We start from the raw sequence: 19,017 nt of genomic DNA on the forward strand, positions 1-19,017 counted from the left end.
ATAAAGAAAAAAGAATGAAAGGAATTGAGGACAGTCTCAGAGACCTCTGGGACAACATTATATGCATCAACATTCGAATTATAGGGGTCCCAGAAGAGGAAGAGAAAAAAAAAGGGTCTGAGAAAATATTTGAAGAGATGATAGTTGAAAACTTCCCTAACATGGGACAGGAAACAGTCCATCAAGCCCAGGAAGCACAGAGAGTCCCATACAGGATAAATGCAAGAGGAAACATGCCAAGACACATATTAATCAAACTATCAAAAATTAAATACAAAGAAAAAATATTAAAAGCAGCAAGGGAAAAGCAACACATAACATACAAGGGAATCCCCATAAGGTTAACAGCTGATCTTTCAGCAGAAACTCTGTAAGCCAGAAGGGAGTGGCAGGACACATTTAAAGTGATGAAAGGGAAAAACCTACAACCAAGATTACTCTACACAGCAAGGATCTCATTCAGGTTCGATGGAGAAATCAAAACCTTTACAGACAAGGAAAAGCTAAGAGAATTCAGCACCACCAAACCAGCTTTACAACAAATGCTAAAGGAACTTCTCTAGGGAGGAAACACAAGGCAAGGAAAAGACCTACAAAAATGAATGCAAAACAATTAAGAAAATGGTAATAGGAACATACATATCGATAATCACCTACCTTAAATGTAAATGGATTAAATGTTCCAAGCAAAAGACAAAGACTGGCGGAATGCATACAAAAACAAGACCCATTTATATGCTGCCTACAAGAGACCCACTTCAGACCTAGGGACACATACAGACTGAAAGTGAGGGGATGGAAAAAGATATTCCATGCAAATGGAAATCAAAAGAAAGCTGGAGTAGCAATTCTCATATCAGACAAAATAGACTTTAAAACAAAGACTATTACAAGAGACAAAGAAGGACACCACATAATGATCAAGGGATCGATCCAAGAAGAAGATATAACAATTGTAAACATTTATGCACCCAACATAGGAGCACCTCAATACATAAGGCAAATGCTAACAGCCATAAAAGGGGAAATCGACAGTAACACAATCATAGTAGGGGACTTTAACACCCCACTTTCACCAATGGACAGATCATCCAAAATGAAAATAAATAAGGAAACACAAGCTTTAAATGACACATGAGACCAGAAAGACTTAATTGATATTTTTAGGACATTCCATCCAAAAACAACAGAATACACTTTCTTCTCAAGTGCATTCTCCAGGATAGACCATATCTTGGGTTACAAATCAAGCCTCGGTAAATTTAAGAAAATTGAAATCGTATCAAGTATCTTTTCTGACCACAACGCTATGAGACTAGATATCAATTACAGGAAAAAAACTGTAAAAAACACAAACACATGGAGGCTAAACAATATGCTACTAAATAACCAAGAGATCACTGAAGAAATCAAAAGGAAATTAAAAAATACCTAGAAATGAATAACAATGAAAACACGATGACCCAAAACCTATGGGATGCAGCAAAAGCAGTTCTAAGAGGGAATTTTATAGCAATACAATCCTACCTCAAGAAACAAGAAAAATCTCAAATAAACAACTTAACCTTACACCTAAAGCAATTAGAGAAAGAAGAACAAAAAAAACCCAAAGTTAGCAGAAGGGAAGAAATCATAAAGATCACATCAGCCACTATGGAGAACAGTATGCAGGTTCCTTCAAAAACTAAAAATAGAACTACCATATGACCCAGCAATCCCACTACAGGGCATATACCCTGAGAAAACCATAATTCAAAAAGAGACGTGTACCACAACGTTCACTGCAGCACTATTTACAATAGCCAGGAAATGGAACCAATCTAAGTGTCCATCAACAGATGAATGGATAAAGAAGATGTGGCACATATATACAATGGAATATTAGCCATAAAAAGAAACAAAATTGAGTTATTTGTAGTGCGTTGGATGGACCTAGAGCCTGTCATACAGAGTGAAGTAAGTCAGAAAGAGAAAAACAAATACCATATGCTAACACATATATATGGAATCTGAAAAAAAAAAGGTTCTGATGAACCTAGGGGAAGTACAGGAATAAAGATGCAGACATAGAGAATGGACTTGAGGACAGGGGGAGGGGGAAGGGTGAGCTGGGATGAAGTGAGAGAGTAGCAGTTACATATATATACTACCAAATGTAAAATAGATAGCTAGTGGGAAGCAGCCACAGGGAGATCAGCTTGGGATAGCAAGGGTGGGAGGGAGGTGCAAGAGGGAGGGGATATGGGGATATATATATATATATATATACATATACATATAGCTGATTCACTTTGTTATAGAGCAGAAACTAACAACACTGTAAAGGAATTATACTGCAATAAAGATGTTAAAAAAAAAGACAGTAATTTTTCCATCTCATACCACTATACAAAATTAAATTCTTGGTAGATTGAAAAGCTAAAACTAAAAATGAAAGTTTAAAAGATATAGAGGAGAAAATGTACTTATGAACCTAAGGTAGGGAAGGCCTTCTTAAAATACAGAAGTCCAAACCAAAAATGGGGACTAACAACTTCAACTTCTGAAAGTAAAAACTATGCACAAAAAGATACCATCAGCAATGTGGAAAAACAAGCCAAAGAATGGAAGAAGAGTTTTAAAACAAATTTTTTAGAATAAAAATGGAATACCATGCAGCAGTTAAAATGAACCAGATGCCACATTTATCAACATTGATAAATCTCAAGAACATAACATTGAGTGATAAAGACAAGTTGCAAATCAACATGCACACCTATACAATATGAACACATGCAAACCAATACTCTATATTGTTATTAACAGAATGCAAATGTATATATGGTTGCATAAAAATATGCCACTGCAGGATAACGGTTATCTTTGAGGAAAGAGGGGGATACACAGGTGACATAAACTGTATCTGTAGTGTTTTCTTCCTTGAAAAGAATCTAAAGCAGGCATGGTAAAATGATGGATGTTGGTACATGAGTGTTCTTTATGTTATTTCTGTACCTTTTAATATATTTGAACTATTTCATAATTTTCTTTTTAATTCGATGAAAGATAAGAGAGAGAGAGGGAGGAGGAAAGGAGATTGGCAGGAATGAAGGAAGGGTAAGAATATAAGTTGGCTTGAGTACGTATCAGATCTGAAAGATATCTAACTTCCTTGAACAAAATTAACCCCAGCCAATATGCCTTAAAATGAGGCCACACGATGAAGTCTGAGAACCATGTGCCTGCACCTACTGTTAACTGAGGTCTCCGGCTCATACTTACTGGACAAAGGCAGACAAAACTTGCCAATAGTATTTCCAAAGAGCTCTGGTAAGCCATTCACAGTTTGGAATTCCTCCTACTATTTTTCTTAACCAAAAACATTCCCTTGGCTATGAATTCATACAGGTCCCCATTGACCACAGGGGGCAAGATGCTCTTGTATGAAGGCAAATGGGGAAAAAGAGGGAAAATAAAACCTTTGGTGAAGACTGTATATTCTGTGTTAAGCTAACAGGAATTCATGTATTATTCAATATTTTTAGATCACAACTAGATACTGTACTATCATTAATGGAAGAATAGACAAATGAGTATTACTCAAAAGCTCCTACCCATTTCTGCAAAATGTGTTAATCACAACATTGAAACATTTCCTAAAAGCATGACATTCTGGGGCACTGGCCTGAGAATGACCAAGTCCACTGTGCCATCTTTTCTGGGCCTAATAAATGACTTCATTATATTCTTTCTATCCTCACTAGGTTTTTCCTTCCACATGAATTTTATGTTTTTCTTTTTTAAATTGAGGTAACAATGGTTTATAACATTATATAAATTTCATGTGTACAACATTATATTCCTACATTCTATAATACACATTATATTTCTATATACGCTGCAGCATGTGCCCCACCAAAAACTTAGTTTAACTAAGTTGTAAAAGACTGAAACTTAAAAAAAAAAAAAAAAGCAATAACCTAGCAAAGTCAATTTGACTTTAATTTCTGAGCTGGTGTTTTATTTCAACTCAGTGTCCAGCACAGTTCCTGGCACATAATAACTAGGTGTCCAATAAATACGGAAGAAAAATGAAAAGCAAAGGGAAGAGCACATTAGGAGGGTGAGAGATGGACTGGTGTGAGTGCTGCTTCAAAGGTCATTCAAATTCAGATATATTGTTTCATATTCACCTCATCAAGTCAAAGACCCTTCAAGACAAGGATAACTCTTCACTCCTCCTCCACCTGCTCCTTCGATCCTTGTGTAGTCCACCTGTGAGCCCACTAGTCCTCTGGGCACCTCAGAGCACCATTCACCTTACCTCCTTTGCCCTATGAACTGAGTTCCGCCTCTGCAAGAATGTGTTACACGCATCGGAAGACACAGGAACAGAACACTTTGTTCCATGGAGATAGAGCTTTCCCTTTTCGGCTGAAAGTATAAGTCAAGGCAGTCTAGCCACATGGTCGTGCAGTGTCTAAGATGTTAGTAAGATGGAGGTCAATCTGCATGCCTGTCCTTGCTAACTCGAATCAGACACCCTTTTCCTCACCTCAAAAACCAGACACCGGGCTTCCCTGGTGGCGCGGTGGTTGAGAGTCCGCCTGCCGATGCAGGTGACACGGGTTCATGCCCCGGTCCGGGAAGATCCCATATGCCACGGAGCGGCTGGGCCCGTGAGCCATGGCTGCTGAGCCTGCGTGACTGGAGCCTGTGCTCCGCAACAGGAGAGCCACAGCATTGAGAGGCCTGCGTACCGCAAAAAAAAACAGACACCATCCTCACATCACAGACAGGACTAGAGCCCAAGCCTACTTAACCACACAGACTTTCACTAGGGCTCACAGTGTCCCATATGAGACAAGACTGTTGTCAGGGAGCTGTTGGGAGGGCAGCCCTCACTTTACAGAACCCAGAACTCATGAAGAATTCCTCAAGTTTCCAGTCTCAGCCTTAAAGCTGGTTCTCAGTGCCCTATGGAATGAAAGCTCCACGTGGACCTTGTCTGCGCTGTTCATGGCTGAACCTTCAGTGCCTTAGAACAGTACCTGGTACAAAGTAGACAGACAGTAAATATGCGTTGGTTCTGTTGATGAATGTCTCATGCCTTGTTCAGAGATGCTCTGCTTCCCAAAGTCACTGCTCTTTGGTTTGTGCATTACAAACCTTAATGAGTAGTGTCTACTGTACTTTAGAATCCCTCTCAGAATATGAGCAAAAAAGTACACAGGGCTGAAACGGGACTAATTAAAAAAAGCCAAGGACACTGAAGAAACACTTCAAAGACAGAATGAAATATTGTTCCAATATATGTTCCAATCCAAAGGCAGTTATGGCAGAAGGAATGCCCTCCCCAAAGCTGTCCACACCCTAATCTCTGGAACCTGTCAATCAGTTACTTCACCTGGTAAAAAGCACTTTACAGATGTAAAAAGTAATGAATGTGAAAATAGGGAGATTATCCTAGATTATCTGGATGGGTTCAGTCTAATCACGAGCCCTTACAAGCAAAAAACTTTCAGGCTGGAAGCAGAGAGATGTAGCAGAAGAAAAAATCAGATTTAAAGCATGAGAGGGGCTCAAACCACTGTGGCTGGGGAGGGACCATATGAAAAGCACGAGAAGGAATGCTGGCAGCCTCTAGGAGTAAAGACCAGCCCCCAGCTGACATCCAGGAAGAAAACAGGGACCTCAGTCCTACAACTTCAAGGAACTGAAATCAGCTACCAATCCGAATGAGCTCAGAAACAGATTCATGTTCAGAGCCTCCAAAAAGGAATACAGCCCTGTGAACACCTTGATATGCAAATTTCATACCTTCATTTTATGCAAGGTATAACCAAGGCATAAACAAATAATCTACAGGATAAGAAGCCTTGGCAATACCTAAGCAAAGAATGCAATTTTTCATTGAAATATTCTTCAGGATTACTTTGCTTGGTATGACTGATTTCTAACACTGATTTATAAAAGAAAATTTCTACCTTACCAGCCACTGCTTTCAGCATATAATTGATATTACTCATATCAATTAAATTATTAACTTCTATTTATTGAGCATCTAATGTGTACCAGGCCTTATGCCAGGCTCTTCATATACCTGAGCAATAGTCACAACCAAGGGTAAACTACGTTATCTGTAGGTAAAAGCCTCATTATCTGAGGCTTACAGAATCTAATGTATCCAAGGTCCCACAGCTGGTAAAATGCTGAGGCAGAATTTGAACCCAGATGCAGATGACCCCAGGCCTACACACATCCCCACTCTGTCAAAATACTGGGCTCCAAGTGGTCATCAGGGAACTGAAGGAGACCCAGGAGAAAGAGTCAGAATACTCTGGCTGAAAAAGAGAGAAATAGCCACATCAAAAAAAAAAAAAAGAAAGAAAGAAAGAAAGAGAAGAGAAATGTTTCAAAACATGTCTCTCCTCAAAATCCACTTTTAGTACAGAAACGTGGGCGGACATAACAGTTTCTCTCCCCTCCCCCACAATGTTGGTTGCTGCTCCTGTTGTATATCTTGGCACAATTAACTGCCCATGTGCAACGAGGTCTCACGGAACACCCATCTACCATCACCCATGTCAAAATTCCACCCAAGTGGCAGAAGCAAAAGGCTGCTTAATGTAAATCAAGTATCAATCCCAGTGCTCCAATTAAGGCTCTGCTATAAGAGTCACATTTCAAAATGTTTGGAAGTCACTTCATCCCAGAGGTATCCCCTAAAACAACTTTACCCAGAGCCATCCTGACCACTCATTATGTTCTAATTCAAGAGCCCCATTTTCTGATTTTAGGAAGATCTCACAGCAACAGCTGACAGGCAGGAGCAGAACCTGAGATGCTCCTATGCCCAAGAGATGGGCAGGAAGCATATGGCAGCTACCCTAATCAACACCCGCCGTGAACCAACTGGTCTACAAGGCACAAACACAGCATGACAGGATGGGCTGTGATGTAGCTGACAATTTTGACAGTGCATTTCCATGTCCTCGATCACACTAATTTTCCCTACTAGGGAGAGATTTTCAAGTTGAACCCTAAGCTGCTGACTGTCAGATTATGAAGGCTGTACTATCATTCTACTTAGAGCATAATTCAGACATTATATAATTAGAGGGATTTTACTGGGTTGTGCACACAATAGGTGTTTAATGACTAAACAGAAGTGAAACAATGAATGGGCACCAGAATAAATTACTATGTCTTCTAAAAGCACCTATCTTTCCAAAGTCTGAATCATCCCAGCTGAAAGGGTGAACATTTCTATCTTGTTGTGAAATAAAGCAAAACAGCCAAAACAGTGCTAGGAAACGGTCTACCATTTGTAACAACCTTGACCCTCTGTCTCACAACGCAAAAAGTGCCGACAGGCTGCAAGTGTCTTCACAGATGAGCTTATCTGGTTATTTAGACCAGTTATCTGGGGCTGCAGACATCTCCATACAGAAACATATCTTACTAAAATTATACTCTAGAAACATTACCAGTGGAATCACAGAGCAATGAAAATAACTCAGTACATTTTCAACCACTGAAACAGAAAATACTATTTCTGGAATAAAACAAAAACAGATCTTAAGCATTAGGCCTAAGCCCTTCACACTGATGGGATCACCATCAACCCTGCCACAGAAGCATCCAAAAGTCACAGTTTGACTACTACCTTCACCTCAGGCAGAAGCTATAGCATCAGAGAGTCAAGCTGGACACAAGGACTCCCTGATGGTCAGTCAAGAGTGTAAACCCTGGCATGTGTTTCTAAGGAATATTCTAGGGTATCATCCAGGTACAGGGTCCAGAAACAGAACCTTCTTAGTTCCCCAGGAGGGCCCATCTTTCTCTAGAGAAATCATGGTGTGCAAAGTCTCAGAGGATTCCAATTTCTTTCTATTAAAATGAGGAACATCTCTTTCCAGGCATATCCTTCTTCTAGGGCTTTTTCCCTGGTTTTAAAAGAAACTACTGACAAATCGGAGAGCTCTATGGTGAATAGGAAACCTGAACACTGAATGCTAAAGGATGCTGTTCAAGGGGCATTCCACCAGAGCTCCAAGGAAACCCAAAGAAAGATACCTGTTCTGGAACAAGACATAACACATAGATGACCAGAATGCTCAGACTCATCCCTATTCTTGGATGTATTCTCATGGACTGCTTCTCTGAACTAGTGATTCCCAGCTGATGACTGGGCTTTGTTGGGATTATTTTTTTCTGTGAATGCAATTTTGTCATTGATTAAGCTAATTATTGAGTGTGCTCCCATCCAATTCCAGAGTTTTCCCACTGAGACATCTCGATATCTCCTTTCTGATAGTCTTTTTAAAATGAATAGATATCCATCTTCCCATCAATGGTTTTGAGAATTTAAAAAAAAAATCTGTGGAATTCCTTCTTCACATGAACCCTTTCAATATTAAAAACCATAAAAAAGGAGGTTTTCTCTGATTGAAACAGGCACAAGGGACCTTAGACTTGGACTCAGAGCCACACCCTACTTACTCTTCCCCCATTTACTCTTGGGGAGGTGGCCCAAAAGTTTGAAAAGACAGTTAGAATACCACTGAGCCAAATTATGTCTCCAACTCCCAGCCAGCATTATATTTCTACAAAAACAAAGTCACGTTGCCCAAGGAAAAACGTCACATTCCAAAAGTATTAGTGCTTGAAGCTTCTCCACACAGCAATCCTACTCACCAGGATTGGCTTCAGAATGTCCAGGTTGGAATGAAGTATTTGCTCTGCTGCATCCAGTTTCTCCTTTGGCAGGCTGCAAAGCATGGAGACTTCTTGGTCACCAAGTTGAATCAGCTCTCCTAATTTTGATCCATTGCACAGATTGGTCAAATGTAACTGGTAGCCTTGCAAAAATACCTGGAAGCATTTCATGCAAAGAGAGAGAAGCAAAACTGGATTACAAAGACGGGAAGCAGGGTCCTTGAAGCCTTTTGGGGGACTTCACATCAATACAGCTTTGAAGAATGGACACTGTTGGACTCTATCCAGTGCATAAGGTCTCTAATGAACTTTAGGATGGATCAAGGCATGATCCTACAGGACATTAAAACCGGAATGTGGCATTTGACTTCTCACCTCCACACTCTTGTCCTTGTGAGGGGAAATTCTGAGTCCAACTCTTTTTCTCAAAAGTGGGACACGTGATTCACCCAGTAGGAATCTAGAGTCTGAACTCCTAAAACCACTTTTATTAAAGAAAATAGAAAATTCTCATTATTTTGGAATGCATGATATCTTAACCTGGGGTTGGCCTGAATTATGAAAAAAAGGCATTTATACTATTTATTTGTAGATACAGATATTTAACTGATGCAAAGAACTATGTTCAAACAATTTCAGAATGTGGAACTCTTCTTTTTACTTGTATCAGAGCAGAGTACTAGAAAGTCAAGCCCCTTACCTCACTGATAGTCCAGTTCTAAGTCTTTTTGGGTTTTTTTTTTAATGTTTATTTATTTATTCATTTTCTTATTAGTCATCCAGTTTATACACATCACTGTATACATGTCAATCCCAATCTGCCAATTCATCACACCACAACCACCACCCCCTGCCACTTTCCCCCCTTGGGGTCCATACATTTGTTCTCTACTTCTGTGTCTCAATTTCTGCTCTGCAAACCAGTTCATCTGTACCATTTTCTAGGTTCCATATATATGCATTAATATACAATATTTGTTTTTCTCTTTCTGACTTACTTCACTCTGTATGACAGTCTCTAGATACATCCACATCTCTACAAATGACCCAATTTCATTCCTTTTATGGCTGAGTAATATTCCATCATATATATGTACCACAACTTCTTTATCCATTTGTCTGTCCATGGGTATTTAGGTTGCTTCCCTGACCTGGCAACTGTAAGTAGTGCTGCAATAAACATTGGGGTGCATGTGTCTTTTTAACTTATGGTTTTCTCATGGTATATGCCCAGTGGTGGGATTGCTGGGTCATATGGTAATTCTATTTTTAGTTCTTTAAGGAACCTCCATACTGTTCTTCATAGTGGCTGTATCAATTTACATTCCCACCAACAGTGCAAGAGGGTTCTCTTTTCTCCACACCCTCTCCAGCATTTGTTGTTTGTAGATTTTCTGGTGATGCCCATTCTAATTGGTGTGAGGTCATACCTGATTGTAGCTTTGATTTGCATTTCTCTAATAATTAGTGATGTTGGGCAGCTTTTCATGTGCTTCTTATGTCTTCTTTGGAGAAATGTCTATTTAGGTCTTCTGCCCATTTTTGGATTGGGTTGTTTGTTTTTTTAATATTGAGCTGCATGAGCTGTTTATATATTTTGGAGATTAATCCTTTGTCCGATGATTCATTTGCAAATATTTTCTCCCATTCTGAGGGTTGTCTTTTCCTTTTCTTTATGGTTTCCCTTACTATGCAAAAGCTTTTAAGTTTCATTAGATCCCATTTGTTTATTTTTCTTTTTATTTCCATTACTCTAGGAGGTGGATCAAAAAATACATTGTTGTGATTTATGACAAAGAATGTTCTTCCTATGTTTTCCTCTAAGAGTTTTATAGTGTCTGGTCTTACATTTGGTCTCTAATCCATTTTGAGTTTATTTTTGTGTATGGTGTTAGGGAATGTTCTAATTTCATTCTTTTACATGCAGCTGTCCAGTTTTCCCAGCACCAATTTTTGAAGAGACTGTCTTTTCTGCATTGTATATCCTTGCCTCCTTTGTCATAGATTAGTTGACCATAGGTGTGTGGGTTTATCTCTGGGCTTTCTATCTTGTTCCATTGATCTATGTTTCTGCTTCTGTGCCAGTACCATATTGTCTTGATGACTGTAGCTTTATAGTATAGTCTGAAATCAGGGAGTCTGATTCCTCTAGCTCCATTTTTTTCCCTCAAGACTGCTTTGGCTATTCGGGGTCTTTTGTGTCTCCATACAAATTTTAAGATTTTCTGTTCTAGTTCCGTAAAAAATGCCATTGGTAATTTGATAGGGATTGCATTGATTCTGTAGATTGCTTTGGGTAGTATAGTCATTTTCACAATATTGATTCTTCCAATCCAAGAACATGGTATATCTCTCCATCTGTTGGTATCATCTTTAATTTCTTTCATCAGTGTCTTACAGTTTTCTGCATACACGTCTTCTGTCTCCCTAAGTAGATTTATTCCTATGTATTTTATTTTTGGTTGCAATGGTAAATGGGAGTGTTTCCTTAATTTCTCTTTCAGATTTTTCAATATTAGTGTATAAGAATGCAAGAGATTTCTGTGCATTCATTTTGTATCCTGCAACTTTACCAAATTCATTGATTAGCTCCAGTAGTTTTCTGGTGGCATCTTTAGGATTCTCTATGTATAGTATCATGTCATCTGCAAACAGGGACAGTTTTACTTCTTCTTTTCCAGTTTGTATTCCTTTTATCTCTTTTTCTTCTCTGATTGCCATGGCCAGGACTTCCAAAACTATGTTGAATAATAGTAGTGAGAGTGGACATCCTTGTCTAGTTTCTGATCTTAGGGAAATGCTTTCAGTTTATCACCATTGAGAATGATGTTTGCTGTGGGTTTGTCATATACGGCCTTTATTACGTTGAAGTAGGTTCCCTCTATGCCCATTTTCTGGAGAGTTTTTATCATAAATGGGTGTTGAATTTTGTCAGAAGCTTTTTCTGCATCTATTGAGATGATCATATGGTTTTTATTCTTCAGTTTGTTAATATGGTGTATCACATTGATTGATTGATTTGAGTATATTGAAGAATCCTTGCCTCTCTGGGATAAATCCCACTTGATCATGGTGTATGATCCCTTTAATGTGTTGTTGGATTCTGTTTGCTAGAATTTTGTTGAGGATTTTTGCATCTATATTCATCAGTGGTATTGGTTTGTAATTTTCTTTTTTTGTAGTATCTTTGTCTGGTTTTGGTATCAGGGTGATGGCGGCCTCATAGAATGAACTTCGGAGTTTTTCTTCCTCTGCAATTTTTTGTAAGAGTTAGAGAAGGGTGGGTGTTAGCTCTTCTCTAAATGTTTGATAGAATTCACCTGTGAAGCCAACTGGTCCTGGACTTTTGTTCGCTGGAAGACTTTTTTTTTTTTTTTTTGCGATACGTGGGCCTCTCACTGTTGTGGCCTCTCCCATTGTGGAGCACAGGCTCTGGAGGTGCAGGGGCAGCGGCCATGGCTCACGGGCCTAGCCGCTCCGCGGCACGTGGGATCTTCCCGGAACGGGTCACGAACCCGTGTCCCCTGCATCGGCAGGCGGACTCTCAACCACTGCACCACCAGGGAAGCCCTCGCTGGAAGATTTTTAATCACAGTTTCAATTTCATTACTTGTGATTGGTCTGTTCATACTTTCTATTTCTTCCTGGTTCAGTCTTGGAAGATTATACCTTTCTAATAATTTGTCCATTTCTTCCAGGTTGTACACTTTATTGGCGGAGTTGCTTGTAGTAGTCTCTTAGGATGCTTTGTATTTCTGTGGTGTCTGTTGTAACTTCTCCTTTTTCATTTCTAATTCTATTGATTTGAGTCCTCTCCCTCTCTTTCTTGATGAGTCTGGCTAATGGTTTATCAATTTTGTTTTTCTTCTCAAAGAACCAGCTTTTAGTTTCATTGATCTTTGCTATTGTTTTCTTTGTTTCTATTTCATTTATTTCTGCTCTGATCTTTATGATTTCTTTCCTTCTGCTAACTTTGGGTTTTGTTTGCTCTTCTTTCTCTAGTTCCTTTAGGTGTAAGGTTAGATTGTTTTGAACTTTTTCTTGTTTCTTGAGGTAGGTTTGTATAGCTATAAACTTCCCTCTTAGAACTGCTTTTGCTGGATCTCATAGGTTTTGGATCATCGTGTTTTCATTGTCATTTGTCTCTAGGTATTTTTTTATTTCCTCTTTGATTTCTTTAGTGAGCTCTTTGTTATTTAGTAATGTATTGTTTAGCCTCCATGTGTTTGCGTTTTTTACGTTTTTTCCCTGTAATTCATTTCTAATCTCATAGCATTGTGGTCAGAAAAGGTGCTTGATATGATTTCAAATTTCTTAAATTTACTGAGGCTTGATTTGTGACCAAGATGTGATCTATCCTGGAGAATGTTCTGTGCGCACTTGAGAAGAAAGTGTAATCTGCTGTTTTTGGATGGAATGTCCTATAAATATCAATTAAATCTATCTGGTCTATTGTGTCATTTAAAGCTCGCGTTTCCTTATTAATTTTCTGTCTGGATGATCTGTCCATTGGTGTGAGGTGTTATTATTATCATATAACAATAACACTAGTATTGTGTTACTGTCGATTTCCTCTTTTATGGCTGTTAGCAGTTGCCTTATGTATTGAGGTGCTCCTATGTTGGGTGCACATATATTTATAATTGTTATATCTTCTTCTAGGATTGCTCCCTTGATCATATTTTAGTGTCCTTCTTTATCTCTTGTAACATTCTTTATTTTAAAGTCTATTTTATCTGATATGAGTATTGCTACTCCAGCTTTCTTCTGATTTCCATTTGCATGGAATATCTTTTTCCATCCCCTCACTTTCAGTCTGTATGTGTCCCTAGGTCTAAAGCGGGTCTCTTTTACACAGCATATATATGGGTCTTGTTTTTGTGTCCATTCAGCAAGCCTGTGTCTTTTGGTTTGAGCATTTAATCCATTCACATTTAAGGTAATTATCGATATGTATGTTCCTATTACCATTTTCTTAACTTTGGAGGGATTTGTTTTTGTAGGTCCTTTTCTTCTCTTGTGTTTCCCACTTAGAGAAGTTCCTTTAGCATTTGCTGTAGAGCTGGTTTGGTGGTGCTGAATTCTCTTAGCTTTTGCTTGTCTGTAAAGCTTTTGATTTCTCCATTGAATCTGAATTAGATCCTTGCTGGGTAATCTTGGTTGTAGGTTCTTCCCTTTCATCACTTTAAGTATGTCATGCCACTCCCTTCTGGCTTGTAGAGTTTCTGCAGAGAAATCAGCTGTTAACCTTATGGAGTTCCCTTTTATGTTATTTGTCATTTTTCCCTTGCTGCTTTCAATAATTTTTCTTTGTCTTTAATTTTTGCCAATTTGATTACTATGTGTCTCAGCGTGTTTCTCCTTGGGTTTATCCTGTATGGGACTCTCTGCACTTCCTGGACTTGAGTGGCTATTTCTTTTCCCATGTTAGGGAAGTTTTCAACTATAATCTCTTCAAATATTTTCGTGGGTCCTTTCTCTCTCTCCTCTCCTTCTGGGACCCCTATAATGCAAAAGTTGTTGCATTTAATGTTGTTCCAGAGGTCTCTTAGGCTGTCTTCATTTCTTTTCATTCTTTTTTCTTTATTCTGTTCCACAGCAGTGAGTTCCACCATTCTGTCTTCCAGGTCACTTATCCATTCTTCTGCCTCAATTATTCTGCTACTGATTCCTTCTAGTGTAGTTTTCATTTCAGTTATTGTATTGTTCATCTCTGTTTTTTTGTTCTTTAATTCTTCTAGATCTTTGTTAAACATTTCTTGCATCTTCTCAATCTTTGCCTCCATTCTTTTTCCGAGGTCCTGGATCATCTTCGCTATCATTATTCTGATTTCCTTTTCTGGAAGACTGCCTATCTCCATTTCATTTAGTTGTTTTTCTGGGGTTTTATCTTGTTCCTTCATCTGGTACATAGCCCTCTGCCTTTTCATCTTGTCTATCTTTCTGTGAATGTGGTTTTCGTTCCACAGGCTGCAGGACTGTAGTTCCTCTTGCTTCTACTGTCTGCCCTCTGGTGGATGAGGCTATCTAAGAGGTTTGTGGAAGCTTCCTGATGGGAGGGACTGGTGGAGGGTAGATCTGGCTGTTGCCCTGGTGGGCAGAGCTCAGTAAAACTTTAATCCACTTGTCTGCTGATGGGTGTGGCTGGGTTCCCTCCCTGTTGGTTGTTTGGCCTGAGGCAACCCAATACTGGAGCCTACCCGGGCTCTTTCCTGGGGCTAATGGCAGACTCTGGGCGGGCTCACACCAAGGAGTACTTCCCAGAACTTCTGCTGTCAGTGTCCTTGTCCCTTGGTGAGCCACAGCTGCCTCCTGCCTCTGCAGGAGACCCTCTAACACAAGCAGGTAGGTCTGGTTCAGTCTCCTATGGCATCACTGCTCCTTCCCCTGGGTCCTAGTGCACACACTACTTTGTGTGTGCCCTCCAAGAGTGGAGTCTCTGTTTCCCCCAGTCCTGCCGAAGTCCTACAATCACATATCGCTAGCCTTCCAAGTCTGATTCTCTAGGAATTCCTCCTCCTGTTGCCAGGCCCCCAGGTTGGGAAGCCTGACATGTGGCTCAGAACCTTCACTCCAGTGGGTGGGCTTCTGTGGTATAAGTGTTCTCCAGTCTGTGAGTCACCCACCCAGCAGTTATGGGGTTTGATTTTATTGTGATAGCGCCCCTCCTACCGTCTCATTGCAGCTTCTCCTTTGTCTTTGCATGTGGGGTATCTTTTCTGGTGAGTTCCAGTGTTTTCCTGTCGATGATTGTTCAGCAGTTAGTTGTGATTCCAGTGTTCTCGAAAGAGGGAGTGAGAGCATGTCCTTCTACTCCGCCATCTTGAACCAATCTTCCCTAACTCATTCTTATCTATTCATTTCAGCAAAGAACCTTTCCTTGGCCATATCTTATTTAATTAGTTTTACTGGACCTAAATAAACTGCATTTCTTCATATAGGGTCCTTACTGTCCATTAGACAATAAGTTCAGTAAGATGAGGGTCTTCGTTTTTCTCGCTCTCTTTGTGTCCACAGTGCTGGAACATATGGACAGTAAATATTTGTTGAATGAATGAATGGATGATTCAGACTCTTTATTGCTCCGTTACTATTTCCTCTGTTTGTTTCTATTAGTGCAACCTGACCTGCTTGTAGTACAACCTAGTGGGAGTGATGGACCAAAAGCCTTTCAAGACCCATGCAGCTTTCTAACCCTGCAGAACACTTGGTTGGCCATGGTTTCCATTAAGTTTCCACCTACTGCCAGATACTCAAGTACACTTCACTTTTCCTCCTTTCTCTAACTAGCCCTTGCTGCCAGCCTACCTTTAGTATTTGGGTTAAGAACACTAACTACACAGAGACTAATTACCATGCAAGGACCACCTCCGTACTTAGGATGTCCCTTATTTTAAACCGATCGGATGTGACAGATAAGAAATTGGTGGAGGGCCATGGAAATCATGCTAACGATTTTCATAAGCCTGCTGCCTTTGGCCCATCTCCCAACCACACAATTGGTAAACTCAAGGCATATTTTCCCAGTTTCATAAGGGAAAGCAGTAAGCACATTTTTCGAATTTTTAAAATTCTAGATCATGTAAAGCAAAGATCTTATTTTCAGTCATAAACATTTCCTCTACTTCTGCTTACTGCAAAGACAAGCTAGTATGTAGACATGAGACACAATGAGGAAGCAGTTCCCCTTTCTGCCAGAGAATAAATTTGAGACACTTCTCTGAAAATCAATAACCATGCAATCTGGGTCTGCTGTCCACCACACAGGAGCAGTGTGATTATCTAATGATGCCAGTGGAAGTTTCTGAAAATCTAAGGTTAAAATTCGACATAAACACTAATATTACTTCCTGGTTTTATAATTTTAAGAAAAAAAATTAAGCATTTTCTCCTTATATATCTTTCTCGTCTATCTTTAAAGGAAGCATTACATTGTGAAAATCTCCTGTCTTAGATTTTATAGACAGAGATACTCTAGGTAATAATCCTCAACCCTCGTTATTGTTTCAGAACTGTGAAATTTTAAAGAAAATGTTTAATTCATCTTAAATTCATCTCCCCTTTAGGGAGTCATTATCAACAAATGCCAACTGATGGGCAGGAAATCAGTTTTATTTCAACCAGCAGGCCCGTGACGTCAGGTTGTACATTCCACTCTCTGGATGGTTTGGCAACGCCAGCCTGAGCAGGGAGGAAAAGATAGGTGAAGCTGCATTGGAGCCAACAACCTCCTTCAGCGCCATTACAAAGACAGGATTTTATTCACTTCCCTCCAGGCGCTCTCCAGCAATGTCACTGCCATCAGCCCCACCAGGGAAAGTGACGGTCACAGCTTACCTTGCGGAGATTGACACCAGCCCCCAGTATCTTGTCCACAGTTGGCCTTGGCAGAGAGAGGTTGTGATGCAGGAATCCAGAGAAGGTTTCATTGTCTACCAGGAAGTCCTGAAACTTCAAGCCTGCTGGAGAAATAGCGTTTTATTTTCATTTCATAAGTAACTCAAAAAATAAATAAATAAAAAGCATGACGGAGCAAACTATCATAATATTGACTGCCTCGTTTTAAACCGATTGATAACCACAGGCCTCTGGCTTAAGCACACAGAGAAACAAAGTTCAGGGAGCTTCGCCTTAACAGCAGAGACAAGAAAAGACTGCTTTCTGAAGCTGTGGAGTGTGGCACTGCTGTACGTACACACACACACACACACACACACACAGCTTTTCCTTGTTTTTCAAAGAAATATCAACCCACCTGAGATTTGCGACCCTGACCCCACAGCTCCCGTCTCCCTAGTGCCATCTCAGACAGCTAAACTCGGAGATATTTAAAGCCTTTATTCCCACAAGCCTCGGGGGGCTGGTTTCCTCTTGATGCAGAGCAGTGGTTCTCACACTTGAGTGGGCAATAGAATCACCTGCAGGACTTGTGAAAACAGACTGGTCCCCTACCCCCAGAGTTTCTGATTCATCGGCCTGGGATGAGGCTGGAGAATCTGCATTTTTCTAACAAGCTGCCAGGCGGTGCTGATGTGGCTGGTCTGGGGCCCACCCTTTGAGAACCAAGGATGTAGAGCATTATGCATATCAAAGCGGTTTCACAGACTTGGTCTCATTTTAGTTCTAAACGTGGAACACATGATACAGACCTCCAACACCCAGGTCTGCCGTCCTTTAAGAAAACACATATGCAGGGCCTCCCTGGTGGCGCAGTGGTTGAGAGTCCGCCTGCCGATGCAGGGGATACGGGTTCGTGCCCTGGTCTGGGAGGATCCCATATGCCGCGGAGCGGCTGGGCCCGTGAGCCGTGGCCGCTGGGCCTGCGCGTCCGGAGCCTGTGCTCCGCAACGGGAGAGGCCACAACAGTGAGAGGCCCGCATACCACAAAAAGAAAAAAAAAAAAAAAAAAAAAAAAAAAAAGAAAACACATATGCATACATTTAAAAAAATCAATGCTACCAAATGACTGGATTGCTGCAGGGTGTCATACAGACTCTCTTTAAATAATTAGCCCTTCAGGTGCATTTAGAAAAGGTTCCAATCCAGTGCAGTGAAGTGGAAAAAGCACTAGCCAGAAATCCAATTTTAGTCCCCAGAGTTGGAGGCTGTGCCAAGTGGCATCACTTGGGTATTTCACATCTTTCTGCATTTCAGCTTCTTCATCCCAAACATGAGATTTCTGGCCAGATGCTTGGCAGGCCCTCCCCCTTACTGAAATGCTCTCATTTTCCTGCCGTATTTCATTTGAGTGTCCACTTCTCCTTCTGCCCCTCCCTCTTAATAACCCAACTTCTTTCAATAAAGAGAAAACCAGCTCATCATCACCTCATGACCAGGCAGACATCACTGAGAGACTAGCCCACAGGCCCAGGAATGAACCCACCTCTCAGGGGCAAACCTAGCAAACCTAAATCACTTAACTGATGAGAAACAGATGTTTGACCTGAAAATGGGCCTGTGAGGTGAGCTTAAAGAGGACAGGAATTAATCCTGGGATCTATGGGGGTGATGTGCAGAGATAAAGTAGAAGGAGGGCTCAAAATCCAACCAGACTCTCATCACTGCTTCCTGATCCAGACATGTTCTGCTAAAGCAAACTTTAATAATACAGAGTTATAGAAGGGATACACTAAGCATGATTCGCGTCTCTAGAGAAATGATTCTCTGGCTACACCTTATTTGACTAACTCCTAGTTATTCCTCATGACACATTCAAGAAGCTGGTCCTGGCCCTGTCAGCACCCCTTGTGAGAACAGGTGCTGGTCCTGGCCCAGCACCCCGTGTGAGAACAGGTGCTCCTGCAGGCTGACACCTGC

At 40.4% G+C, this 19,017-nt stretch overlaps 1 protein-coding gene across 4 annotated transcripts in view; it reads right to left on the minus strand.

Annotated features, from left to right (window-relative positions):
* ABCA1 (ATP binding cassette subfamily A member 1) overlaps nt 1–19,017 on the minus strand; it is a 140,357-nt gene that overhangs the window by 67,783 nt on the left and 53,557 nt on the right. For 3 of the 4 annotated variants that reach the window (XM_081237809.1, XM_081237808.1, XM_081237810.1), the window contains exons 6-7: nt 17,038–17,162; nt 8,680–8,856 (exon numbers count right to left, since the gene is read on the minus strand). In XM_081237809.1, the coding sequence (XP_081093935.1) occupies nt 8,680–8,856; nt 17,038–17,162 (302 nt within the window). The remainder of the gene's footprint in view (nt 1–8,679; nt 8,857–17,037; nt 17,163–19,017) is intronic. The other variant, XM_081237811.1, reaches the window with a different exon arrangement.

Source organism: Mesoplodon bidens (assembly GCF_964165515.1).
Source record: "Mesoplodon bidens genome assembly, chromosome: 6".
NCBI classification, from domain to species: Eukaryota; Metazoa; Chordata; class Mammalia; order Artiodactyla; family Ziphiidae; genus Mesoplodon; species Mesoplodon bidens.